Here is a 27,866-nt window from a genome sequence, read left to right as displayed (position 1 = left end):
TGCCACAGCAGCCCCCAAACCCCTGTGAGCCCTTTGTTCCGGGTACTCCCTCACACTGGGCACAGGGCACGCCTTGGCCAGTTCAGCTGTGCCAGCCGTTCTTTAGGGCACCTCCTCCCTGGCACAGCACCGAGACACAGAAAATTCCTTGGCTCAGGGCAAGCAGCGCCGTGGGGCCACCTCTCCTGTCTCCTGCGGGATTTGCTGCCCATCCCACAGGCCCAGAGCACCACTGCAGGGCTGCCCTGGCCACCAGCACCCCCCGTGCCTGGCACAGGGCCGGGGGACATGGGCAGCGCCCGGCACGGCCCCGGGAGCGGCCCCGGGAGCGGCCCCGGGAGCGGCCCCGGGAGCGGCCCCGGCACGGCCCCGGGAGCGGCCCCGGGAGCGGCAGCGGCGGCGGGGCTCGGGCGCCTCCTGCAGGCCCCGAGCGGCACCTGCAGCCGCGCCCCCCGCGCGGGCAGAGCCGGGAACGGCGAGGGGAGGGGGAGCCGGAGGCACGGGGGACACGGAGAGCGCGGGCAGCGGGGCACCGGGGACATGGCGCCGCGGGGTTCGGGCGTCCGCTGCTGCTCGGGGCGGCGGGAGGTCCCAGCGGTGCCACCGGGGGACCGGGAGCGCCTCGGAACCCGCAGCGGGCGGGAGGGGCCTGCCGGGCGGGCGGAACAGAAGCGCGCCGGGCGGGTTCCGGGCGGACCGGAAGCGCGGCCGATCCCGTTGCCGTGACAGCGGGCCCGGGCCGCCATGGAGGCCGCGCTCACTGACATGTACGACCAGGCGCTGCTGGGCATCCTGCAGCACGTCGGCAACGTCGAGGAGTTCCTGCGCATCCTCTTCGGCTTCCTCTACCGCAAGACCGACTTCTACCGGCTGCTCCTGCGGCCCGGGGACCGCCTGGGCTTCCCGCCCGGCGCGGCGCAGGCCATGGCCCTGCAGGTACCAGCGGGGCGCGACGCGGCCGGGCCTTGCTGCCGCGGGCCGAGCGAACGGGCCGTGTCTTCCCGGCTGCGCGGTGCTCGTGTCGGGCCGGCGGCGGGGTTCGTGCGGGCAGGGCGGGGGTCGGCGTTGCCCGGAGGAGCGCAGAGCAAGGCAGGAGAGGTGCCTTGAAGCGGGGGAAAGCGTCGCCCTCGTAAGAAGACGGGAAGCCCCCGAGGCAGGCGAGGACTGCGAGACCCCGGTGGGAAGAGCCGGGTTCGACATCAGCTCGGACGTTGGCCCGAGCTTGGGTTCGTGTCTGGTGTACCCTGAAGAGTTTTTGGTATGGGCAGAGTGAAGGAGATGCAGCGTTCCTGCCGTGGGAAGGGGTTAGTGTGGCCTCCTGGCTGCAACCAGAGGTTCCCCGAGTGTGGGGACGGTGTGCAAGGGGCTCATTCCTCCTCATCCTTGCCCAGCTGCAGTCCGGGGGATGCACTTCTGAGCTACTGCTTTGCATGATCCACGCAGGGCTGGTGCTCACCTCTCCCACACCCTCCCCTCTGCTCAGTGCGTGGGGAGGAGAGCTGGAGTGAGTGGCACGAGTGTGTGTCCTGTTGTGATGGTGCTGGCAGGGCCATGTCCTTTGTCCTGCACCTCCTGGACCCAGAGGAAGACTCAAATCGAGCAGGTGTGCCAGTCCGCTGCTGGAAGTACTAAATCTGCCTCCAGAATGTTCCTGGGAAACGAAGGAGGGCATTTTAGAAGGTGTTTACAGTGCCAAAGGCTAGCACTGGGGTGGGAGACCTTGCAGGCCGTTCAGGAGGCAGCTGCAGGGTCTCAGTGGCCATCACCCCTTGCTGCAAGGGCCTCACGTCTGACCTCCAGCCTGCACTGGACAGGCATGGCTGGGAGCCAGGTGAGGGGTAGGGTTACATCTCCTGGATCACATCTGCTCCTGCACCTGTCTGCCTGGACACAGCCAGTGCCAGGTCAGCTGTCCTGCAGCTTCTCTTGGGGCAGCTCATCCTGCTTGCCTCTTGGAGACACTGTCTGAGACCAGGCATGCGAGTGGTCCCTGTGTGAGCCCTGGAATGTGGGGAAAGGGAGGCTTCATTGGAGCTCCCTCCCAGCCGAGGGCTGAATCTCACCACTCTGCTTCTCCCTGGAGTAACCAGCCCTCTTGCCAGGCTAGGGTGAGGTTGGCTCTGAGAATACAATCCTAGAAACAATTCCAAAATGCTGCCAGGAGTTTCTGAGGTGTGCTTGATGTAGCCATTGGAGTTTTCAAAGAGTCATCAGCTGTTTGTTTTGGTGACTGAAGCAGCTCGGGGTAGGTATGTGGTGCAGAGAGGAAAGAGCAGGTGCCCCAGGCGTGTGGTGCTGCTCATTCCCTTCTCTGGGCAGAGCTGGAGCGCTGCTCACTGGGTTTGCTCTTTCTCTCCCAGGCATTCCGAGTGTTTGAACGGATGGCCAGGCAGGATGATGAGAAGAGGCGCCGGGAGCTGGAGGCGAAGCTGAGGAAGAAGGAGGAGGAGGAGGAGGCAGCTGCAGCCGCTGAGAGGGTGAAGCTGTGTCCTGCAGCTCAGGAGATCGAGGTGGAGACAACGGAGCACATCCCAGCTCCAGAAGCTGGGGAAGCTGAAGGCACCCAGGAAGCAGCTGCAGCCCAGGGTGCTGCAGCCCCCAGCCCAGGGTCAGTGGAGCCTCCAGGGGCTGCTGCCCCAGCAGAGCTGCCCACGTAAGAGTCTCTTACTTTCTTCACACTCCTGGTGGGGGGAGGCAAAACTGTGGACAGGGCATCCTCTGTTCTCTGCACAGCTCTTTTTGGGTTTTGACCTTCCTCTGCAGGCACTCAGCCTTTCGGGAGGCTGTGAGGATTACCCTTGCAGGCTTCCAAGGCCAGAAGCACTGTGTAACTCCCCACAGGAGGGCAGTAGTTGTTGTCCTGTGGGTGGATCAGCGTTTCCCACTCTGGTCTGAGCAGAGGAGGTGGCATATCCTGTACATGGCCCTACAAAGCTGGGCTGGGCCATGCAGCTCATCCACAAACTGGTTATGGTGTGCATTTTTCCTTTTCTGGCACTTCTAAGGCTCACAAGGAAGTGCTGGCACCAGCCTGCAACCTTTTTGTGAGTGCTGGACTCCCTGGCGTGCTGGGAGACATCCCAGAAGCTGTATGGGAGTGTGCATGGATACCTGCAGTACCTGCAAGTTGGTGCTGGGAGTGTGCACAGATACCTGCGAGTTGGTCTGTGAGTATGCATGAATACCTGCGAGTTGGTCTGTGAGTGTGCATGAATACCTGCAGTACCTGCCAGCTGGTGCTGGCAGGCCTGGCCTGTGACAGGGGTTTGGAGCCCTCTCGAGGTCTCTGACCCAGCCCTTGGCTCAGAGCAGGGCCAGCTTTGAAGATGAAGCTGATTTTTCTCTTTAGCTAGGCGTGGTGGCTTTCCAGCAGTGCCAAGCAGGCTGCATTTGTGCAGAAATGTCATTGAGTCAAAGTCCTTCCACAGCTTCTGGGACACTTCTAGCCTGACTCTGCTGAGCAGCAAGATGCGAGCTGCGGAGGGTCAGCGTGGCCTCTCTGAGCCATGTACTTGAATGCAGGTCCTGTACAGGCTTCACTCGTCCTTCCCTGGCATCACCTTGACCCTGAGCCAAGTCAGAGCTGCCCAGCCCTTACTCAGGGCCCTCATGCCTCACTGAGGTTCAGACTCCCGTGTTTCTTTGCTGACCAAGCTGGGGGAGTGGTGCTGTGAGCTGGCTGTGCAGGCTCCATCTCCTCCCGTGCCCGGTGTGTTCTGTGCTCAGGCCCCGTGTGACGGCTGTGCCGACCCTCTCCGATCACCACAATGGTCCTGACCAGATGTGGGGCTTTGCTGCGCCTCATCCCTGCTGTCCCACTGGTGCTTGGTGAGGAGGGAAGCTGGAGCTGGTGATCCCTGTCCTCCCAGCCAGTTTTGGAGGTGTCATTGGGAAGAGCAAGCTGCCAGAAAGAAGTGGACCACTGAAAGAACCCCAAATCCTGTAAGGACTGGGATGGCTGATGCCCCTGAGGGGCAGAGAGAATTCAGAGCTCAGATTTTGGGGCATATTCTGTATGCCTCAGCATATGGGAGGTACAGTCTGAGAACCAAAATCTTGGGAGGAGCAAAATGATAAATGGCAGGAGCAGAGAGGTTTGGTTCTTTCCTCAGGAGATGGCTGGGCACTCAAACAGGCTCTGTGGTCGTGGCTTCAAGGCTGCCAGAGGTCAAGGAGCATTTGGACAATGCTCTCGAGCAAATGGTGGGATTGTTGAGGTTGCCCTGTGCAAGGCCAGGAGTTGGACTTGATGATGCTCGTGAGTGCCTTCCAGCTCAGAATATTCCGTGATTCCATTATTCTAGGACAACGGTGGAGTCAGGTTCTTGGCTGGAGGCCGTGTTGGAGAAGAGCCTGAGCTCTGGCTGTGCTGGGGAAGAGCCTTAGATTGGCCACCACTGGGGAGGGGGAAGGGGGACCGGCAAGGACTTACGTGTAACTGGTGTGCATCCCACGCGGTAAAGATAAGCCAGGAGCCAAAAATGAAATCATCTGCAATGCCTGTCTTGGAGCTCTCTTGGTAAAGGTGGGGCTGCCAGTCTGACCCCGATCCCTGGGCAAAATTAGCAAGTCAAAGAAAACCCCTGCTAGAGTGCACAGCAGGGGCCTGGGTCTGTCCAGCCCAGCTGTCTCCCAGTGGAGAAGAGAGGGAGAGATTGGAGGCCCATGAAGCCGTGAGCAGAGGGATCTGGGCTCGGCTGAGTGCCAGTTGCTCATATCCCCATGGAGGCCACGTTTGCTGTGGTTTGCCCCATGAAGTTTCACCTCAGGACTTTGGTTATGGGGCAGCAGCTGGTGTGAGGAGAGTTCAGCTGCCTGAAACAAATGTCAGCGCTGCGGGAAGGAAACTGGAGGGATCAGGAAGGAAGGTGGGGGGCTCGTGTGGGAGCAGGATCAGTCTGACAGCGAGTGTGGTGGAGCTGAGAGGAATGGTTTCCACTGTGTGTGGTGAGAACCTGATTAGAACTCAACCCTTGCATGTGCCACCCTCTGTGTCCTGGCACTGCTGGAGCTTGGCCCCTGTCAAACCTCAGACACTCAGATGCTGTTTTGCAGCCTGCAGCTGTGGCACTGAGCACCAAGCACTGCATGGCAGCTGTCCTCTGGGTGTTGCCGTGAATAGAAGGTGCCTTCTGCTGCATATAGCTGCCACTGCAACTTCTGCCCTCCCCAGTGGGCTCTTCTGCCTCTTCTCTTGCTGCTCCCACCGCCCCAAACTCACTGGTGGGGTGGAACAGCTGCAGCCGCCTTGGTGCCTGCCCAGTTTAAACACGTGGTGGGTGAGACCGGGTGCAGGAGGCTCCGTCCCAGCCGCATGAGTCTCGTGGTTTCCAGCCAGGGGAATGGGGTGGCTGCGGGCTGGAAGTGGGGCAGGTTTGGCCCGGGTTCGTCAAGGCGCTGCAGTTGGTTTCCGAGCCTGTGGGGGGCACTGGAGCCCCCAGGAAGGCAGCGGGGGCCGGGCGGGCACCCCCCGACAGACTATTAATAATTTAACCAACTGCTTAATTCTCCACAGCCCCTTCCTTCTGAGTAAAACCCGGAGCTACCAGCCTGAGTACGAGGGGCGCATGAGTAATGCACAACTCTGGCAGCAGGAATGCAGAAAAGAGCTTAAACAAAAATATTTTCCATCTCCCCTTCCTTCTCCCCGCCCCTCCAGCCGCTGGTGAAGAAAACCGCTGCCACTAAAATCTATATAAAAACTTGCTCATTCTGTCAACCTGACGGCTCTGGAAATGTAGGGCAGGTACCATCCCAGATCTGCCAGCTCCCATCAGAGCCTCGCGCTGCACCCGGATGCTGGGGTATTGGTTGGGAACATCTTACAAAGCACAGTGAGATGGTAGCAGCTTTTCGAGGGTTGATCCAGATGAATCAAGCCAGTTTTGCAGATGTGGAGGTTTTCAGGGCTCAATTTGGGGCTTGGCCAGGTCTCTCCAACTCCCTCACCTTCCCCACTTGTGAAAGGCAGGTGAATCAATTCCTCTTTGCTGCCCTGCATCTTGCTGTGCCAGATCTCCCAGCAGCAGCTGGTCTAAACACACCGAGGACGGAGGTGGCTTTGGAGTGACACTCATGCCAGGAGCTGTGCCAAGGGGGACAGAGGTCTCTGTGCCACAGAAGAAGCCAGGCTCCTCTTGCAGCTGCCCCAGTTGTTCCAGCTGTCCCTCCCCAGTGGTTGCAGCTATCTTGCTGTCCCTGCCTTGCCAGGAGGGTAGCAGGCCACAGCCCTCCTCACACTTCACCACGGGGCTGTTCTTCCTCGCGGTGCAGCTGCACAGTCCCAGCTCTGGCTCTTCCCCCATCTGCTCCCAGAAGCCATCCTTGCCTGAGCTCAGCTCCTAATTTTGAACACCTCTGCTGCCCAGCACCCTCCCCTTCCCCCAGCTTGGATTCCATCCTGCATATATTTGCCACACAGCATTTAAAATAGAGCCTGGCAGCCCACGTGTGGCACTGCGCAGCCCGGCCTGTGCTTGTGCTTTATGACTTTGGTTCCTGGCTTCCCTCTGCTCCTTGCTTTCTCCCAGTGTGAACTGGGGGGGAAGCTCTCATCCCCCTGTCCTGTGAGTCCCGTCTCTTACTCCATGCATGGGCAAGAGATAGTGCAGGAGGCTGGGAAAGGCAGTCCTGAAGCCTGTGCATGATGGTGAATGTCTCACCTTCATGTGTTTCTCCATCCAGCTCTTGTGTCTCTCCCAGGTGCTCCAGCCATGTGTGCTCAGCTCTGGTCTGTACCTTAGAGATCATCTAGGCAGGTGAGGTCTCTGAGAGGAGGATCTTTGGGTGTGGACGGCACAGCCAGGGCTGGAAGCAGGGCCACTGGGGCATGGAACAGCGTGCCAGGTGGACCCAGGAGGATGGGCAAGTGCCTCATGCCTGAGGAAGCCTTTGGCTGCTGCTGGGCAACATGCAGAGCAGAATGAAACCTGGGGTCTCTGTGGCCATTCACCTTCTGTGGTGGGGAGAGAAAAGAGGCAGCAAGAGGAGTGGGCTGAGGTGAGGAGGGGGCTCTTCATGGCTCCCCACTTTGTGGGGCCTTGAAGGAGACCCTTGAGGTGTTCTGGAGTCTGTGAGTGGGGAAGGGGCTCTGCTCACCCTGTGCACACAGTGCCGTTGTGCCAAGGAAGGGGGCAGACGGGCTGCTGCCGAGCAGCAGAGCCCTGGCCACGCTGCCTGCCCTGGTCACCTGGTCCAGGTGAGCCCTGCCAGCAGGCCGGTCTCCCTGGCATTGCTCTGCTGTCCCTGGGAGGGGGTGTTGGGGCTCAGCAGTGACCTACAAAAATCCGTGGTGTGCTCCCTGGCTTGGTGAGAAGCTGACTGGGATTGAACTAGAATGCATTAATCTGGTGAGATGACTCCTAACATTCCAACTTTCCTGAGACCCACCATTCCCGGAGCCCCCACGACCTGGAGTTAACCCTTTGTGAGATGCACTGGGAGCATCCCTGGGATGACACAGCAGTGCTCTGGGAAATTTCCATGAGGCGCCTGTGTGAATCTAACTCAACTTAGCAACGGCTTGGCTTTGCTGGAAGCCCAGATGGCATTTTGTTGTGAGGTGCCTGCAGGATGGGCTTCCTGGCATGGCTGAATCCTCCTTGAGGTGCCGGGGACAGGAATTTCACTGCTGGTCACCCTCTTGTTGGGGAGTAGAGCTATGAAGAGGAGCTGTTGCTGCACGCTGCTAACTTCAAGGTTGACTCAGAGACTACATTGTCCCAAGCTTTCTCCTCTCATGCCTTTTCCATTCGGAAGGGAGGGGAACCCTTAGGTGCTCAGCAGTTTTGTCTGGGACTGTCCAGACCAGAAGCCAGTTAAACTGGTTTCCTTCCCCACTGCCCCTACGGATTTTCCTGATGAGCTCACCTCAGAGTCCGTGCTGTTCTTCCAGCCTGACCTAGAAAGGAGATGATCTTGATCCATATTTAAGGAGAATCTGTCCTGGTTCCGATTCCTCTTATGCACGTGGGGCTGTGCACAGGGAATTCCTCCAGCACGGCCAAGGCCTGTCATGAGCAAGAGTCAGGCAGAGCTCAGAGAACGGCCTGACCTGATACAGCCAAGCTCCATCTGGCCACATATCCTGTCTCCATCAGCAGCAGATGCTGGGGGAAGAGGAAGAGAACAGAATGAGCGGTGCAGTGATGCTTTCTCTGTGCCTTCATCCTACCCTGATTAAATAGTGGCTCAGTGGTTTCTAAACACTTGGTCCTTCAGCCCTTTGTGGGGATTATTTTCCCTTTCTGAATTTCAGCCCTCCCATGCTGGGGGACTCTGCAACAGCATCCTGCAGCAGGTCCCATGCTGCACTGCCATGTGGGGCTGCTTTCTCCATGTGGGTGAAGAGGCATTGAGTAGGTCCCCAGTCCCCTTCTCTGCCCTCTGTGGGGTTCTTCTCTTATGTCCATTTTCTCCTTTCAGTCTGTTTCTGGGCTGAAGGGTCATCATTTCCATGCTTGTTTCTCACTTGAGCATCCCCTACATGATTGTCCAGTGTTCTGAGTGTTATCCCCATGTTTGTGTGTGGACCCACTGGTGTTCTCTGCCTCCTACCCTGTTTCTTTTCTCCTTGCCTGTCCTGCTTTTGCAGCGAGGCCAGGAAATCCTCTTCCAGCCACATGGTACCTCTCACAGTAAAGTGACGTCACTCCAACCCCTTTCCCTGCCTTCCCAGCTCTCCTCAGCACTGGCAGCTTTTTCAGATGGGAGCAAAAGCTTCACAGGAGCTCTGTGTTGGTGAGACCTTCTTCTGCTGGCACGCCCCAGCATGTCCTTGGCTCCTTATGTGGCACTAAGGCTTTTGGCCCTCAGGGTCTGCAGCGCTGCACTCGCAGTGCTGTTGTGTTTGGTTTCTGGGAGGAATGTGTCTAGGTAATACCAAGGGAAGCAGGGAAATGCAACTTAAGTCATCTTTGCTAAGTGGAGTCTTTCTTGCAATGGAGAGGAGCCACTCAGGCTGGGAGAATTATTTTAATCCATATGCTTTCTCCCATGGTTTTGGGAACTTAACTGCTCAGGAAGCATCCTTTCAAAGGGCTGAAACACTTGGGCTGAGGGATTTCACTTTCTGGTGCAGCCCTTGTCACTCAAGCCTTTTGCAGATGATGAGGAACAGTCAGGGTCCAATTTTCCAGTGCTCTCATGGAGAACCAGGCCCCTCCAGTTGGGTAGCTGAGAACAGCAGCAGAGTGCCAGTTTCTGTGTGCTGCACTGAACTGCTAAGGCTTTTGGTTGCTCTACCAAGGTACTGAGCTCCAAAATTAGGTCCTGGGACCAAAAATAACTAAATTAAAACCTATAAATTTTTCTCTCAACAAGCAGAAAATCCCAGGGCTGGAAACCAAGGGACAGCATGTGCCCAATTTTTAGGTAAAAAAGCAATCGCTGTTTGCTTGGTTTAATATTGCAGTGTCCACCAAAAGGGGCCTAACATGGAAAACTACCTGGATTGGGCCAGGTTATGTTGGTGGTGCAGGGGTCTGAGAGGCCACCTGTGTGTCCTCTACTCCCACAGCTCCATCCCACTGGCTTCCTTTGGCCTTATCCCCCTTTCCCAGGGCAGCCTGGTTGGCTGCATGTAGGTCTCTCTCCCAGGAGATCTGTGAAGCCCAAGGTTGTATAAGCTCTGTGCAAACAATAAAGATCCCAGGGGTCTTTTCCAGACAGTGGCATGTCCTGCTGTCCTTGACCTAAATATCCCAGCAATAGTGAAATTTAGCCCCCTGGTGCTGGCACTCCAGCACTCTTCTGCAAGCTGGTGGTGGCATTTCAGCTTGCCTAATGTCAGTAAGTTGGCGCTGTCGAACAGCTCTGTAAATAACTCGGGATGCAAAAGGGAAGGCTAAAAGCTCTCCTGAAGTGAGTGAGCTTGGAAAAGAGCAAGGCTCTCCTGCAGCAGGGAGGGGAGCAGAGCATCTCAGTGGGGCTGGTGAGATAATGGGCTATGGGGAGCTATTGACAGACTTCTGCCCACTTTGGGGGTGAAGAAGACTTTCCAAAGCTGGATTTGGGTACTCCAACAAACCAAACACACCTGGGTTGGAAAAAGTCCTGAGGATTGGGACGGCCCTGGACCACTGCTGTGCTCAGGGCTGGAGCTTGCTGCTGGACAAGGAGTATCGGAGAGGATCAAGACGGATCAGAGTGGATCCTAAAGCTTACTGACTGCAGTGTGACTTGAACTGTAAAGGAAGGGATTTGGCATTCAGCTTGCTTATTGCTGTGCCAGAGTCCTCATTAGTTGAAGTGCTGGTACAGAGAAGCCTTTGTGGAGCTCTGGGTGCCTCCTGGACTCCAGCGAAGGTCTGGGAGCCTCAGTCTACGTTTTCCTACCCTGGCACTTCCCAGGCAGAACCCAGAGACAGGAAGTGCAACTGTCCTGATGTTTTGATGCCAAAAGATGTTAAATCTGGAGGTGGGGGGGAGGGAGGCTCCTTTGCAGATTGCTTGCAGAAGGAGTGCAAAGCTGGGATTTTCCGTGCACACAGTCCCTGAAGCTTTGGGAATGCAGCTTTCTGGCTTCCCTACCTGTTGCTACAGCACCCACACTGGAACCCTGAGGAGCAGAGGGCACACTTTACCCTCATCAAAATAATCATAAAAGTTGGGGGTTTTTTTAGCTTTGGCTGAAGCTTGGTAGCAGCTTTTTGGGGTGCACAGACCTTCCTGTAGCTTGAGGCACTTTGGGTTCTCATCTGGAGGGCTAGTAGGCAGCAGTTCTGGAAATGTGTATTCCAGTAAACCTGTATTCTGTTGGTGTGCTGGTGTCTTTGGGTGAGCGTGGCCTTCTGCAGCGATGCAGACCGGGCTCTGCCTGCCCCCTGCCTGCCTGGCTGGCTGGCACTGCTCTGTGATTTCTGTCCTGCTGGGCTGCGTGCAGCCCCTTTAGTGCAGGGAGGGCAGGATGCAGGGGTGGTGCAAGGTGCTTCCCCAGGAGGGAGCAGCAGGGATTTGTGGTAGTGTGAATGCCTGGAGGCTGCCAGGGGTCTGACGGGCCACGCTGGGTGGGTGACCTGAGTGTTGCCACGGCAGGAGGATGGTGGTTGCTGACATGGTGCTGGTTCCCAGCAGCCCTGTGCTACCTGCAGCAGCAGTTTCAGGGGGACAGACTGTGGGCTGCTCCTCTCATCCTTCCTCAGTATCTCCACAACTGGCCTGACATGTTTTCCTTAAAGCTGCCTAAATAATTCACCTTGACTAATAGCAAACAGCAGTGCCAGCTCTCGAGGAAGATTTCTGGGAATGCTGGTGATGCGAGGGTGTCTGCTGTACTGGCCACTGAGCTATGGCAGGCTTGACTGCTAGATCCAGGTATCCTGGACTTCCCTTCCTGAGAGGACAGGGATCATGCCCCCAGGCTGAGAGGATCACCTTCATTGAGATCTCAAAATCCTTGAAATTTTTTCCTTCTTATGGGGGAAAAAAGAGGTCCATTGGCATTTTGCCATATCAGTTCCCTCCCATGACACTTTCCCACCTCTGCTCCTCATACTGCTGTGTCTTTTCCTCAACTTTTGCTTGCTTGCACCAAAACTCCTCAGTGAAGGGGAGCTAGGTGAGCTGCCCTGCTTCTTCTCAGTTCAACCAACCAGATCCTTTGATGTGTTTGGTTCCTGCTCTTCATTTGTATCCAGCACTTCGTTCACAGAGGAGATGCTGCAGCTGTTGAGTTCCAGGGACAGAAAGGTGTTCAGCTGATTGTCCACAGAGCAAGGATTGCTGCTGCCATTTCCACATTGCTCAGCTCATCGTGCGTCACCAACCCACGGAGCTGGGAATCCCGGAGTAAGAAATGCCCAGAAGTCTGTGTATCGGGCTTGACATACGGCTCCATCCTCAGACATGCAGCATGTCCCTGCCACCTCTCAGGGAGTCCTGGTCCCCAAGTGCGGCTGCTGAGGGTCTCACCCCGTGAGTAGGGAGGGAGTGGCTCCAGTCCCAGGGACAGAGCAGCGGCTGCGCCATGTGGCTTTGAGGAGTGGGAAACAGATCGGCTGCTTCTCGACGGTGCATTGTTAAAGGTTTCACCTCCCCCAAAATGACACATTGCGAGCAAAAATAGAACAAGACAGAACACATAGACCCACCCCCACCATCCCCACCACCCGACAGCCAAGTGCACGCAGTGCCAAACCCTTGGGTTTAAAAGCTGGTGCTTTGTCACCCTCTCTCCCCTCAGTCCTGCCACCACCTGCCCCAGCCCAGCAGGCGTTCAGGCAGTCCAGTGAGTGACTGTCACACCAGGAGCAGCCATACTGCTGGGACAGTCGCCACCCAAGTCATGCTGTGTGCTGGATCTGGCCTCTCCCTTCATCTGGTGGGTCTGGGGATGGGAGCGGGAAGTTCTCTCACCCACTGCACAGTGGTGATTTTCAGATGCCTTTGGCCAGGAGAGCCACCTCCAGCGTGGCAGCATGTCTTGGCCCAGCATGCTGTGAGGCAGAGCTGTCTCCTGTGAATGGTGAGGGAAGCTGCCTCCCAGCCAAGGAGCAGGGTCCAATTCTGGAGTGCCACTGGTGTGTGCTAAGCACAGTTGGACCAGGCAGAGATCTGGCTGGAAAACCTCCAGGAAAGGAAGAGTTGCTCCAGGAGGTGGTAGAGCTGTCAGCCGTTTGTCAGCAGTGCCTAACAAGGCTGCGGCCTGCCTTCACCACCCTGGATCCTCCATGACTCCAGAGCTGGAAGTTACCCTGGCAGCGAAATTATCCAGGCTTTGAGAGTCCCCCAGGGAAGCTCTTCAGGGGTACAAAGCCCATTGCATGGATTTTTAACATTGGAAACAGGGCTGAAGCAGAGGTTGGTGGTGTCTTGGGTAAACACCTGGAGGGATTTGGACTGGGTATTGGAGAGGAGTGGAGAAGTGATGGCACTGGAACTCACACCCTCAGGATGAGCAGCTATGGCTGCAGGGAGGTTTAGGCATGAGGGGGAACTTCTCCCCCAGAAGCTGGATGAGGGGCTGCAGGGCCAAGGGAGTGGGGCTGAGCTTGTTCAGTGAGCTGCACGTGGTGGCAGATGTGGCAGTGACACGTCCCTCCTTTCTGGAGAGTGACAGAGCTGTCCCACAGAGACAGCTGGGCTGGGAGTAGGGCTGCTGTCCTGCACAGTCCCTGTACTGTACAGAGACACTGGACAAAGTCCCTGCAGAGCAAGTCCTGCCTCAGTTTCCCTGCGGCACAGTTAACACTGGTTGTGGGGCTGGTGAGTCCACTCGTGCCCTCACAGGCAGTGAGATTGCATTTGGTAACCTCCGAGTGGGGCCACAACATCCAGAACTGCCTGGCTGGGATCTGCTCTGCCCTGGCGCTCTTCCCCTGAGGAAGAGAAGGCGCATCCAGGGCAGACCTGGTGGCTTTGTGACAGCAAGGGATTGCTGTAGTTATCTGTGCTGGGGCCATGTGGTACGTCTCACCATGTCTGCCTTTGTATGAGTGGATTTCTCCCATTTTTCATGACCTGCAGCTGGTCTCACGAGCCTTGGCTGGGCATAAGCCCACTGCCTCCTCCTGCTCCCTTTTGAGTTTTTCCCAGGCGAGGTCTGGGGGGAGCAGGCCAGTGTAAACAGCTGTTTTATGGTTCTTGTCTGGTTCTTTCATGATTACGGGGAGCCAACACTTGGAATTACTTCCTCCAGGTGACTTGCTAGCAGGTTCAGGAGGAGCTAGGTTGGGCTCTGCCTTGGCTAGCATGGCCACTGAGCCAAGAAAGCTGGGCTTCTCATGAAGGGAGGCTGCAGAGAGCTGAAGGGTGGTGCAGGTAGGACTGTGGGGTGTCGAAACCCCCTCCATGCTCCTGCCCCGAAGGTCACAGAGGAACAGAAAGTGGCCGACACTGCTGAGAAGGAAACATTCTCTTAGGAGGAAAAAAACCCAGCTGGGTTTAAAATCGGGTCAGATTTGTCCTCTGGTTCACCATGTGGCCATGTGGCCAACCTGGGGTGTAGGGCAGGAGTCTCATGAAGCTGTGCTGTGCCTGGCCAGATGCCACAGCATGGGTAAACATCTTGTTGAGGGCATTTAACCAGCCAAGCTGCCCCAGGCTACACACAGACCCTCCTCCCTGCCAGGGGCTGATGCAGGGTGGTCCCTGAGACAGCTGCGCCTGGAGAGCCAAGGTGGGTGCCAGCACTGGGCTGTTCCGAGGTGGGGACCAGGGGACACATGAAATACCTGGGGCCATGCCACCACCTCCCAGCACGTTTGCTTCCCTCGGGGCTGAGCGCTGGGCCCTGAGGACCCTGTCACCACAGCCCCTGGTCGCCTGCACCATTCAGCTCCTCGCCCTCCAGCCTGTTTGACTCCTACAATCCGGGGGCGGTTGGGAAGCGACAGCTGGAGCCAACGCACCAGCCCGGTGCACGCTGCCATGCCAACCCTGTTTCCATGGCAATGGGCACCCAATGGCCGCCTGCCAGGCAAGGCCAAGATGCCCGAAAAATAATGCGATGCCCCCTGAAATGGCCAGCTGAGGCTGAGAGCCGCTGAGCGCCGCCACTCCCAGCAGTGCCTTCAGTGGGAGCAGATCAGAGCCACCCCAGTCCACGGGTGTAGCAGGGCAGGTGAAACCCTTGGTGAACCCGGTGAAACCATAAGGAAAAGAAATGGGGAGGTGTGCACAGCCACGTTGACAGCCCCCTCTGGCTGTCTTACAGCCTAATTTAATTTAAATAGATGGCTCTTACATAACCCTCAGGGCACTGTGCTGCTGGAGCCAGCCCCACCCCATACTAGTGAGGGCCCCCCCGAGTGGGGGTGCCAGGAAGGCAGTGGGGCACAGGAAGAGGCTCCCCAGGGCTGTCTGTGCCCTGGGGCTGCTCTTCACAAGCCCCCCCTTTATGTAAGTCCCTGAACCCCATGTTTATCCAGCTCCACATTGAAGCCTAGGTGGGTATCAAAACATTTTAAAATAACTCTGCCTTTTGTTAGCACCACAGCTATCTTTAGAAGAGATTTGATTTTATTTGAAAGCCCTCTCTGTGAGGGTTCAGTGGAATAGATCCCCAGCCCAGCAGTTTAAAGGGATATAGGTGTGGTAATCTCCTTTCTTGGCTGGAAACACTGTATTGATTATTGCTTATTGATCTGATAAACTCCATCTTACCCCTGCAGCCATCTCCTCAGCTTTTCTGACATTTCCACATGCCCTCCCGTTTGGTTTCTTGCATCCTGTACTCAGGCTTCCTGTTCTCTCCAGGCCCTGATCTTTCTGACATTTAACATGTCACCTCTTTCTCCCCCCACCAGGAGACAGGAGCAGTTCCAGACAAACCCTGACAGCTACAATGGAGCTGTGCGAGAGAATTACACCTGGTCCCAAGATTACAGTGACCTGGAAATTAAAGTGCCTGTGCCCAAGCACATTGTCAAAGGCAAACAGGTAAAGTGATGTGAATAGCATCTCTTTAGCATTTCTCTTTCCTGGGAAAGCTTTCCTGGGAGACTGTGTTTTGTATTGAAGGACCAAGATGTGATTGTACCTTGTTCCACAGTGTGAGTCTGGTGAGGACTGAGGTCACAGCCTGTCTGTGTTCCTTTTGTGTTGCAGTGTCCTCTGCTCCATCTCAGCTAGGTTCCCTGGCACTGCTTTGCCCTTTCTGTGCTTTTTCTTTCTGCTTCCTCTACCTGCATACTCACACATGTGTTTTGGGGCCTGGCTGGGGTTAGATGCCCTTCCTCAGTTGTTCCTCTGGCTCTGAGTGTCTTCTCTTTGGAAGCAGGAGCTGCTGGAACGGCTCCTCTGGCACTGGGGAGCTGGATCAGGCACAGCCCCTGTGTGGCTTGACCTGCTCTAGATGGAAGGGAGCCGGCCTGGGCTGGAGGCTGCGGGCCAGCCCCTCCCCCTGGCTGCCTTCCTGCACAGAGAGGTCTCGCCTCTCTCTTTGGCTCAGGCAGGAACTTCCCTGTTCTTGTGGTCACGTTGTTTTTCCTGTACCACTTCTGTTCCCTCCTGGTCAGGGACCCAGAAGGAGTGTGCCCATGGCTGGCCTTAGCTGGACCTAAAAGTTTGAACTCTTTCCCAAGTGTTGCCCTTCCTTCTGTATTTTTCCATTTGGGAAGCCTGTGCTCCCCCACCTCCTGCCTCTCCTCTGCTTCCAGGGTGGCTGAAAGGAGCACACTGGAGTTTGTCACTGGCTTCAGCCTACACAGCTCCTCAGCATGCCAAGGAATGTCACTGGCAGCAGCAGCAGCAGCCTGGGCCAGAGGGGTGAGGGGGCACACGGCTGCCACAGGCACAGCAGGGCACCAGGAAGATGCATCTCTCCCAGCAGGTCTCTAAAACAAACCCAGACTGTTTCTTGAAAGGATTCTGGGGTGTCCAGATGGATATTCCATCCCTCTGTGTCAAATTTTGATCACGATTCCTCTCCCTGACTTAAGGAAGTTTCCTCCATGCCAGGGAAGTTGTGTTCTTGCCAAAAACCCCACACAGGCCTCTGTCTGCTCCATCCGTGTCCACGGAGAGGTGCAGGAGCTCACAGGAGTGGAGATGGGATATGGTTTCCTGACCTTTCCTTGGTTCAAGACTGTGCCATTGCTGTGGAAGAGTCCCTGCACCTCAGAGTGGGCAAAGGAGGCTTCAAGACACCCCCTTCCCATGCCAGTGCCATGGCTCTGCCTACCCTTGCCCCACTATCTGCCCACACTGCCCTCTTGAAGCAATTGGTTGTTCAGATGCTGGACTTTCCTTCTCCTTGCACTCTTTTTCCTGGTGTTTTGTTCATCCATCCTTTTTGGGGCTCCTCTTGGCAGCTGAGTGTCCATTTCCAAATGATTCTGTGTATTCCCAGCATTGGGGGAATGAGAACAGACAAGCTGGGTACTGGGCCAGAGCAGGAGGACTCAGCCATTTAAAAGCTCTATGTACTTTGGACATATTGTTCATGGGTTCTTGCACAAGAGCAACATTCTCTCACATTCAGACAACTTCATATTTTAAAAAAATTACCAGGTTTTTGGCTTCTGCCTGCCAGGACAACATTAAAAATTTCCCCTTTTGGTCCCTGGGCTCAGAGTGCACCGAACTCCAATGCTGCTCAGTCTTCCTTATGGCACTTTTTGGGTTTCAGGCTGTTGCTATGGCACATTTTGCTCTGTGAGCTTAAGGTTTCCTTGTATGGAGCTCAGGTGTCCTTGGAGCAGGAATGGGCGATTGGGTAGATGAGAGCATCTTCCTTCATGGTCCCCACCTCTCTGATCTACTTGTGGGCACAACAGAAGCCCACGGATCTGAGCACTCAAATAGAGATGATGACTCCAGGCCTCTCTCTTTGCTGAATTCAAGAGGAGACAAGCTCAATTCCTCTCTCAGTTTGTATTTGCTTGTTTGAGCTGTGTGGGCGGGCGTGGGCATTCAGTGTGCACAGAAATCACTGTGGTGAAAAGGCCACAGTACACAGACGAGAGCTGGCTTTCCTTGGGAGCAGCCAGGTGTTTTGGGGAGCAGAGGTGCTCACAGGGAGCACATGGGAAGGGACAAGATGCTCTTGGCCTTCCTTCAGGTGTGGGCTGTCCACAGGTACCCCCTTGTGCACACGTGAGTCCTCTCAGACGTGTCCCTCCATGTACAGAGGGGCAGGACTCCCTAGCAGGGCCTGTGCTGCCTCTGTCCCCACTCCTGTCCCTATTCCTGGGGGGCTGGTGTGCTGGGTGCAGGTAGAGACAGATGTTGAAATTGCTTCTCAGGTTGTCTACTTGCACAGCAGAATGGCCAGGTGAAGTCTTCCCAGATTGTATCTCTTCTTCCATTTGGGTCTCTCTGCTCCCTCTCCCAGTGCTGGTCCCAGAGCCACCTAAAAGGTGTCCTTTGGTGCCACCAGCTATCCTGTGCAGCCACCTGTGAATAAAACCCTCTCACATTTGGTTGTTCTCATCCATGCAGAACCCACAGACACAGTGCCTGCCACAGACTGTGCCTTCCATGTCTCCAGCTTTGGAGTCACCTTGCTTTTTTCCCCCTGGTCCTTTCTGGGCAGGCCCTGTACCGTGCTGAGAGCACAGCATCAGTAGCTCTGTTCCTGCACCCAGGAACGTGAGCTGGTGATGGTAGTGGAGGGCAGAGCCTCATCCCCATGCCTTGTCTCTGCAGTAAGGTGTCAGCACTGGGCTGGAGGGAGCTGCTCCAGGGAGGGAGCACCTCCTTTGGAGATGTTTTCATCCCAGGGCAGCTGCTCTTGCAGAGGCTGTCCACTGCTACATGTCAGGTGACAGTCTGTTGTCCTCTGCCATGCTCACGTCCCTTCCCCGATCCCCTGTGAGCACAGGCTGCTCCCGGCCATCGCACTGGAGCTCAGTTACCAGGTGCCATGCGTGCTGGGCCTCCTCTGCTCCTGCCAGAGCACGCAGCAGGTTTGGGGGCTGTACCCTGGTGACATCAGTCAGACACAGCTGCGGTGCCCTCCCTGGCTGGAGCAGCTCTGCCTGTCTTCTGCCTGTGTGGAGCTAGTGAGCTGCTGGAAGTCTCCTAGGTAATGGATAATGTAATAACATTTCAAATGAGATCTGCAGAGCAGGAGGAAGATCTGGGGGAACTCTGGGAGAGAATGCAGGCAAATCTCACTGCAGTCTCCTCCTCTCGGGCCAGCGCTGGGGGCCACACTCCTGCCCCTTCCCAGCCAGGTCCTCCCTACATCCCCTGGTTTGGCATGGACTCTGCTGGCAGCACCTCAGGGCTAGAGGGGACAAGAAAGAACATATGGTCTCCACAGAGACCGAGGGTACTGCGTGCCTCTCACAGCCTGCCTCTGTCTCCCCAGGGGACAGCCATGTCACCTGCACGGCAGGTCGGAGCAGGGTTCCCCATATGGCTGCTGTGGGCGGGAACTGGCCCCGTTCCTGGGGACGGAGCTGCCCCTGTAGCAGGGAAAGCGTGCTGCAGCACTCCTCCTGCACGCGGCCCCTCCTCACACACCCGATGGGAGGCCTGGGCTCAGCCCAGTTCTGGCTCCAGCAGCAGAAGCAGAGCCAAGGAGCAAGCTTTCAGCACAGTGCAGCAAATAGGAGATGACCTGCTGCAGCCCTAGAGTAGGAACCCCCACACTATCAGCCCCTGCTCAGCTATCAGGATGGCACACACTCATGCCCAGCTTGTCACGGTGACAGATAGGCACACTCTTGAAGAGCTCTCTCACAGCAAGTAGATGTCCAACCTTTGAATGCTGTTTGGAGGCCTGTAGCATTACTGGTCTTCTTTGAGGGGAAACTGAGGCACAGGGTAGAACCAGCTGCCTTGACTCCTTCAAGGGTCCCCCCGATTTCTGGGCTGTACTGCTTTTCCTTCCCTGAAGAGGTTCTCTCTCTTCTCCAAACTGTTGCTTTTTGCTATGAGAGAGCAGCGGGATTCTCACCTTGCTGCTACAGGCAGGGCTGGAAGTTCTTCTCTCTCTCATCTCCTGCAAGTGCACTTGACCCCAAACCCCAGCCTGCACAGTGAGATGGGAAGCAGGAGCCTTCCGGATTATTGTGTCTGTCTTTGTTTCCAGGTGTCTGTGGATATCAGCAGTGGTGCAATTCGTGTAGCAGTGCTGGAGGGAAGCAGCCAACACGTCCTCATGGAAGGGAAACTCACCCACAAGATCAACACGGAGAGTTCCCTGTGGAGCCTGGAGCCTGGGAAGTGTGTTTTGGTAAGGGTGGTCTACACCAGCTTTGTCTCCTTGGCTCGCAGCTCTGCTGTGCTTAACCTAGGAAACTGGAGCAGCTGGAAGTCTGAGCCAGCTCTAGATGTGTCTGGCTTTGCCTGTCCAATGTCTGGCTCGTGCTGCCCTTGACTGTGTGCTGTGCCTTGCCTCCTACTCCTGACTTGCCTGTCAGGGTGCGGGCTGAGCAGCACGACTGTCAGGCTGGGCAAAGGGGTGCCCAGCTCCAGCTGAGGTCAGGCAGCACAGCCGTCACTTGAGGGTGGTCACTGTCCTCAGCCCCAGCACTGCAGTGCTGGTCCTGCACACCTGGCCTTGCTGACTCTGCCTTCCAGGATTTTGCTACCTATGACCATCTTTGCCCTATCCTTTTCCACCCAGAGGCTTTTCCAGGAGAGTTTCAGGAGTCCCAAAGCTGTTGTGAGACCCAGGAGGGGACACGTGCTGTCTCCTGGGAGGGAGTGAGCTGGCTCCAAGCCTTTCTCCCTGTGGCACGAGGGTGGCAGCAGATGGGCACGCAAATCCAAGCCCTCACAGTGGAAAATGGAGTGGAAATGTGCTGCCAGAGTCAGGAATCCTGTGGATGGTGTCTGGGGAGGCTGCACAGTGCCACTCGACCACTGCTGATCTGCAGGGATATACCTCGAGTGACAGGCTGGTGCCAAAAGGCTGAGTGAGGTCCCTGCCAGGGAGAGGAGCTTCTCCGATGCCGCTAGGCCATTGAAGGGATGTAGTAGTGGCATCCTTAACCTGCACTTTGTAAATATTCATAAACATTTTGAAAATTAGCTTATCTGGGACAAAGAAACAATCCTGGAAAGGCATAAACGCATTGAAGAGGAGGTGGCCCTCCTGAAGATGGGTGGCTGCTCCGCAGTGTGGATGGAAGTCTGGAAGTCCCTGTGGGTGTTCCCAGCATCAGCACAGGAAGCAGTGTCTCTTCAGAGACACTTCCCGTCAGAGGCTGGGAACGGTGCGGGTGGAGCAGGGCTCGCTGCCTCCTGGAGTGGCTGCGGGCAGCACGGGGAGCAGAGTGGGCCCGTCACCCCCAGCCCCAGAGCTGGGTCTTGCCTCGAATAGCACGAGCCCAGGCTTGTGAGGATCTCCAGCTGGCTGCCAACATATTGATGGTGGGATGAGATCTCGCTTGAAGAATTGTAAGGTAACTGGAGCAGAGTGAGTAATCCTCGCCCAAAGCATCTCCTTTTCCCATGCGCTGAGTAGCCAGGAGTGGTTTGTGCCTCCTTCCAATTCATTCATCAGGGGACACCCACCCTTGTGGGAATGCATTGCTTCCTTCAGTGCCTGGATGGGGTCACTGGGGTTTATTTGGAGCTTATGGGGCATGTGGACCCTTTCTGTGCCCCAGTTTGTGCATCGCTCTGTGTGAGCTCCAAATGCAGCAGTTGGGCTGTCTGCCTTCTGCAAGATGCTGCAAGTTGCCACCTGGCTTTCCTGTGGGACCCAGGGATGGCATTCTCTGGCACGGTGTGGATGCAGCCAAAACTGAACTCACCCAGGGCCAGTGCTGGGGCTGCCCGAGGAGATCCTGCCTGCCTTGGGGACTGCTTGGGGCTCCTTGGTGGCCCTGTCCATGCTGCATGTTTGTGGTCTGTGAATTGAGGTGATCCCTGCAGCAGAACTTGGTGCCAAGGAGGTGGAATCTCTCTTGCTTGGTCCTATCTGTCTGAAAAGGTCTCAGTTCTGTGCAGAGAGGCTGTTGAGTCCTGTATCCTCTTGCAGGACGTCAGGGATCATCAAGATCCCCAGATTCTTCAAGAGGCTGCAGTAACAGCTTTTTCACTGTCCTCAGCCTCCCTGGTCTCCTCCCAGCTCCCTTCTGGGATGCCATTCACAGGTGCACCACAAGCAGACTCCCTTCTCCTCAAGCTCTTACGCTGGGAAGATTTTTTTGCCTTACAACCCTCCTGGTTCTGCTTCCCCCATCCTGCCTGGTGTTCTTATTCATATATCATCTTCATTATGTCACTCTCACTCCAGCAGTCCCAGAACTCCCCTCACCAGCATTCAGAGACCACTCTGCCTTCCGCCTCCTGCTCCATAGAGCTCTCCCAGCTGGAGCCCAGGCTGACACCAACCTATTTCTCATCTCATCCTTTGGCACACCCGTGTGCATGGCAGCAGAATCCAGCTGGCATTGTTCCGCAGTGCTCTGGCGACATGGGGTGGGGGCCTGTCCATACCTCCTGCTCGGGATTTTGTCCCAGGATGGTGCCCCTGCCTGTGGCATGCCACACGATACCCTGGTCCTGGGTGTCATCCCTGTACTCTCCCTTCTCTGTCACACCCGCTTGCTTGTTGAAAGTGAGATTAAAATAACCTTGCTGTTTTTAGCAATCCCCACTGGGTGTTGTGCACAACTCCTTTTGGTATTATTTTCGTTGTGGAGGATTTTTCTCCCATTCCTTCTCTTTTTCTCTTCCTCTCAGCCTTTGTTTTCCATGTTTGGGCTTTTGTCAGCAAGTTCCTGCCTTGAACGTTTATTACAGTCTTGGTTTGCCATCCTGTGAGCCATGAGGCTGAGGGGATGCAACTCGGGGTGCTTGGCCCTGCCCTCCCCGTGCTGCTGAGAACAGCATTGCTGACTCCTCTGTCCCCCTCAACACCTCACAATGATTTCTGAGGTGACTTTGGCTGCTGTGATTCCAACAGGAAAGCCAGCAGGTGGAGGTTGTCTTCCCAAGACCTGCTTACACCCTTGGAGGCATCTCTCCAGGTTTGACAAGGTATTTGGCATCAGTGAGGAAACATTGTGCTAAGGCGAAGCCCAGCACCGACAGTGAGGGGTTGTGACCTTCCCAGCAGGGTGTGGAGATGGGACATGACGCTGTGTCCATGCCAGTGCTGCCTGTCACCTGCTGGAAGGTCTCTCCTGCTGAATGTCCCATTGCTCCTGCAGCAATCCTCCTTGCAATCCACCATTAGCTTAGTGCTTTTCCAGGGAACAGCCCATCCTGGAGTGGCTGAGAGCTCATATCTTGGACACTGGCACGAGGACACTGCCAGCTTCAGATACAGCTTGGGTCTATGCCTCCTGCAAGCCTCCCTCTCCTCAGGCCACAGTTGCAAAGGCTGTTCCTGCCTCCCTGTGCACCCCAAAAGGCTCAGCTGGACTTTTACCCCATTGGGACCCACCAAGCAGACCCGAAATCTGGCTGAGGGCACGGGCACACCGCAGGGACCTCATCCTTCCTCAGTGGCTCTCAGCACATCTGGGGCCCTGGGGGCCAGCCAGAGCTGTTGTCTGGAAAACTCAGCAGCAATGTCAAGTGTAGGCAAAGCTTTGCCTTGTCTCGAAGTGAGAAATATAATCAGGTTGGGGTTTGTCCTTGTAGAAGAAGCCATGGTCTCTCCTGGAGCCCCCCACTTTCCAGAGCTCTCCCCGGCAGTGCCCACAGCCTCGTGGGAGCCTGTCAGCTCAGTGCCAGAGCCTCTTCCTTGGGCAGGTGGGTGAGGACTGGCATGTGTGGGGAATCACCCAGAGACCTGCCATGGCCTCTCAGCTCTCCCTTACTTGCACCTTTGGGCAGCCAAAGTGCTTGTGGGGGGAACCAGCTGCATCTCCATCACCACTGGCTCTCATAACCCAGACACTCGGTCAAGCAGGGCTGGATCCACAGAGGACATTGCCAGAAACTGTCCAGGAAAATAGCCTGTGGCTGTGTCCCTCATCCTGGAGGTGGGACCTGTCTGTGGCAAGTCCTCCAGCACTTCCTTGAACCACAAAACCACAAACTCACGTGAATAGGGCAACCTTTGCCCTGACCCATGGACATCTCATTTCAGAAACTGAGGTTCACTTGGAGTGAGTCTCACTGTGACAGCTTTCATCCTGGAATAAAGAGGGATGAATGGATCACCCCAGGCAAGCTGCAGAGGTGTGCAGATGGTGTGGTAGGGTGCCAGTGAAGGAAAAGGGTTTGGTAGGGAAGGAAGGGAGGATGGGTTTTCATCCCAGATGCTCTGGATGGATTTCCCATTCCCCAGTGCTCTGGGGTGGCTTTGGGGTGATGCCTGAACTCAAACACTTGTCCGTCCCTCTGCCAGCATACGGCTCTCTTGGGGCCGTGTGTGCTTCACAGCAATGCCATGTGAGCATGGCTTGTGCTGGATCCCTCACTAGGAAAGTTCACAGCTTGCCAGCAGCACCACGGGGTCATCCCTCATGTTCCAAACCTGAGGAGCCTGAAGGGTGTTCCTGCTGCAAGTGTGGACAGTCGGGGTTGCTGCCCCTCCACTTTGCTTTCTGTCTTAGGGTGATGTTCTGGGGGCTCCTCCACTCCCCACCTGCCCACCCAGGGTTGGGAAGCCCAGGAGCAAACCCGCAGTGGCTCTCCCTCCCCTCCAAAGGGGAACTGTGCAATTAAAAAGAGAACAAGCATGCCTGTCTAGCTGGAAAAACTAACGCCTTCCCCAAGCTGGAATATTTTACTGGCTCTGCTCTCCCAGAAGGATTAAACCTCAGCCACCCCCTCCTGTATTAATTGGTTCCTTTTCTTCACACCACAGAGAAGCTTGGCTCCGTAACAGGAATGGCTGTCCGTGTTCTCCCCTCCGGAGCTATTGAGCTTCCTGGGAGGTTTGAGCAAATTGTATTGTCTGCCTTTATTGATGATTTTGCAGAGGCCGACGAATGCCATAAATCTGCCCTGCTGCTGGGATTAGTGCTGAAATAACATGGGAGGAAACAGCCCACTCTTCCTGGAAAAGCTAAAAGCAGGTTGGAGTTCCTGTTGCAGGATGCCCCATGCTGGCCTCAGCACAGCCCCGTGGCCAGCCAGCTCTGCTCAAGGCACTGCCATCGGGGATGCCTGGGACTACAGGGCTTTTCCCAGTGAGGATGTTGGCTGGAGCAAGGAGATGTCCCCTCTCCTGGTCATCTCTCCGGGGCTGCTGCTGAGCTGCGGTGCCGCGGGAAGCAGGTGCTCGCAGCCAGAGGGGTGGCACAGAGCAGCAGCTGATGTCCTTGCCTCCTTTGGCACTCATGCTGCTGCCCACCGAGCCAGTGCCAGGGGAGCTGAGGCCAAGGTTCCTTCTAGGCTGGGGAAAGGCAGGATGGCTGCACTACCACACCAGGAGCTCTGGCCCCACACTCCACTGGACACAGCCTCCTCCTCTGACAGTCGTGGGCTCTGTCACTGCTGCTGTGTCAGCCATGCAGCCCCGGGCCAGTGTCACCCCCCGGCAGGCGCTGCTGAGGGACGCTGCTCCTGACTTGGAGCCATAGCTGAGATTTCATCCTTGGGGTGTGAGCTGGGGCTGTGGGGGCCCACAGCAGGGTTGTGCACAGCCTTTGGCTGCTGAGGAAGGGAGGCACAAGCATCCCTCCCCCTCTGCCAGCTGTGAGGCTGGATTGGTGTGAGCTTGACTTCCACTCGTGGGCAAGCCCCATGCTGCTGTCAGCCGAGCTCTGCATCACTGCCGTGGAGCTGTGAGGTGGGCAGGGGAGCCACATCCTGAGCAGGACAGGGCCTCCTCTCCCCGTTTGCTGACCTACACCTTGTCCCCAGATCAGCCTGAACAAGGGGGACGAATACTGGTGGAAAGCCATCCTAGAGGGTGAGGAGCAGATCGACATTGACAAGATCAACAAGGAGCGCTCCATGGCCACAGTGGACGAGGAGGAGCATGCTGTGCTTGATCGCCTCACCTTTGACTACCACCAGAAGCTGCAGGGCAAGCCCCAGAGCCATGAGCTGGTAGGTGATGGCTATCTTGTGCCCATCCTGGCCCTCCCACCTGCCCTTCAAGGGTCCCATCTCCAGAAAAAGGGGCCCCATGGCTCTGCTCCATCTCAGAGCTCTCTTCACACGTCCCCCCACACTAACATTTCGGGGGGATGAGGTTCTGCTGAGCGATCTTTTGCCGTGCACTCCTGTCTTCCCCTTCCTGGCACCCTGGCAAGTGCCTGTAAGCCCAGACTCCCTGCACCAAGGATGGGCCCCACATCCCTACACCTCTCTCCCAAGCTGGCCCTGCTCAGGGCTGGACCTCATGGGCGTGAGCTCAGCCCGACCCAGGAGCTGCCCTGGGTGCTGTCTGCCCTGGGTGCTGTCTGCCCTTCCCCAGGCAGCGAGGAGGAGCACAGAGGTGGTGTGTGCCCTTGGCAATGACCACTGCCAGCCAGGGAGGAAGGGCACTGCTGCCCACACCCCTTCCCATGGGTCAGGTGGTCACACAGCCCCAACACCTGTGGGGTGAGCTGCAGGGGAGAGCAAGGGGTGTGGGGAGCAGTGTGGCATCACCCCAGGCTGATGGAAGCCTGCGACCTCTTTGCAGAAGGTGCATGAGATGTTAAAGAAGGGCTGGGACACCGAGGGCTCGCCATTCCGCGGCCAGAAGTTCGACCCCTCCATGTTCAACATCTCCCCCGGCGCAGTCCAGTTTTGACAGTGGCAAAAACAACTGAAAAATAAAGCAGGGAGAGGCGACCTCCCCGCCCTGGATGCCCACCAGGATCCTCACACCGAGCACCAGTGCCTGGGACTCACTGATCCACGCTGCCAGCACCCATCCGTGCTGTGTGGGGAAGCCTGAGGAAGTGGGCAGATTTACATCCTGTCATCACAGCAAGCTGGGCACCAGGACCCCTCTGCGCCCCTCCCCTCCCCTCCAGCTTCCGATGCTCCATGTTTTTCTGGAATAGAGGGAGCATGTTGGGTCACATTGGGTGACAGTTTTGGTGGAGGAGGATATTGCTTTCCGGGTTTCTGGGGATGCAGAGACCTCGCTACCCTAGCCCTGGGCAGCTTTGTCCCTCACAGGTGGAGATGGGTGCTGGGTATGGGCAGTGGGGATGGGGAAGCCTGCCCCTGCCTGCCTCTGCCAGCACCCTGCCCACCTGGCACCCCCAAATCCTCTCACCAGTCCCACTCCAGGGTGTCCCGGGAGGCTGTGCTGCCCCTGCCCTCTACCCAGCCCCAGGGGAAGCTTTCTCCTGGCTTACCCTCCTTCACCTCCTCACTAGAAGGTTGTCGGGACACAGGAGTGGGCAGAGACCACAGCCATCCCCTAGGGTTTGCTCCCACTTTGTCAGGGAGCAGCAGGGGTGCTCCCCACAGCACTGGCATCAGGGGGGCTACAGGCTTACCCCTCCTAGCCAGCAGCTGGGCAGGAGGTCTGAGACGGGTTTCCCTGGCATGGTACTTAGGGGTCTGGGAGTGGGTCCAGCCTGGCTCTCACAGCTTCCCACCAGCCCCCCACCCTGGAGTGTGCGGGCTAGGGGCCCCTGGCCATTGCCTTGTCCAGCTCCCCGCTGCCCACCCCCCGTTTGCAATAAACACTTGTCACCGTGGGGCCTCTGAGTGATTCGGTGCCACCCTCGGGGAGATGAGTGTGCCTGATTCTCCACCATCACCTTGCTTTTGGGACAAGGACAGGGACAGCGTGCCTGGGGTGTCTGTCTGCCGGCACGGGCTCCAGACACTGGGTTGGATGTGGTGAATGTGGGATACCTGGGGGAGAGTAGAATTTGGGGTCCTTCAGGGTGTGGATATAGGATTCCTGGGGGAGAGCAGAATTTGGGGTCCTTCAGGGTGTGGATATAGGATTCCTGGGGGAGAGCAGAATTTGGGGTCCTTCAGGGTGTGGATATAGGATTCCTGGGGGTGGAGGGAGTGAATCTGGAGATCCCTGGGAGGGGCTAGGTACAGGATACCCCGAGGAGGGCTGGATTTATGGGCTACGTGGGTGCGGGGATGGAATGTGGGATCCCGGGGGGGGGCCTAGGTTTTGGCGTCCTTGGGGTGCGATATGAGATCCCTGGGGAGAGGTGCTGGATTTTTGTGTCCCTGGGGCAGGGGGGTGGATATGGGATCCCCGAAGCTGGCTAGGCTTCCTGTGGTGGGTGCTTTGGGGATGCCACCCCCGTGGTGTCACCCACCACTCCCCCGTCTCCCCTCCGCCAGCGCCGGCATCTCCCGGTGCCGATGCGCACAGCGGGCCCGCGGCCCCCCCGGTCCCCCCAGCCGCCCACGGTCCCCATGGCAACGGCAGCGCCAGCCACCCGCCGCCCACCCGCGCCCACCCACCCCTCCGGATGGGGGGGACACCGCTGTCCCCGGGCCCCGGGGCTGCTGCTGGTCTCGGGGGTGGCCCCTTGTATGTCCCCCGCACCGAAATCCACCCCCGCACCCTGCCGCTGACACTGGGGGTCTTCAAGGTGCCCTTGGGGGACGCCGGGGGCGATTCTGTCCTGCCCCGACCTCTC

At 56.9% G+C, this 27,866-nt stretch overlaps 1 protein-coding gene across 1 annotated transcript; it reads left to right on the top strand.

Moving 5' to 3' along the window:
* Window positions 1-668: 668 nt before the first annotated feature.
* NUDCD3 (NudC domain containing 3) lies at window positions 669-26,953 on the top strand. The gene is made up of 6 exons (XM_021544842.3): window positions 669-936; window positions 2,361-2,653; window positions 15,246-15,378; window positions 19,481-19,624; window positions 25,168-25,356; window positions 25,937-26,953. The coding sequence occupies exons 1-6, from the start codon at window positions 745-747 to the stop codon at window positions 26,045-26,047; spliced, it is 1,062 nt and encodes a 353-aa protein (XP_021400517.1). The 5' UTR covers window positions 669-744; the 3' UTR covers window positions 26,048-26,953.
* Window positions 26,954-27,866: the final 913 nt, after the last annotated feature.

The sequence above is a fragment of the Lonchura striata genome, chromosome 32 (assembly GCF_046129695.1).
Source record: "Lonchura striata isolate bLonStr1 chromosome 32, bLonStr1.mat, whole genome shotgun sequence".
NCBI classification, from domain to species: Eukaryota; Metazoa; Chordata; class Aves; order Passeriformes; family Estrildidae; genus Lonchura; species Lonchura striata.
The sequence above is the reverse complement of the archived record's forward strand: the minus strand, read 5'-3'. Positions and strand labels throughout refer to the sequence as shown.

Excerpts from the sequence above, each read along its gene's own strand:
- NUDCD3 (XM_021544842.3), top strand. The coding sequence starts at position 745 with ATGGAGGCCGCGCTCACTGACATGTACGACCAGGCGCTGCTGGGCATC. Across the intron at positions 937-2,360 it reads CGCAGGCCATGGCCCTGCAG|GCATTCCGAGTGTTTGAACG; the intron begins GTACCAGCGGGG and ends TTTCTCTCCCAG. Across the intron at positions 2,654-15,245 it reads GCCCCAGCAGAGCTGCCCAC|GAGACAGGAGCAGTTCCAGA; the intron begins GTAAGAGTCTCT and ends TCCCCCCACCAG.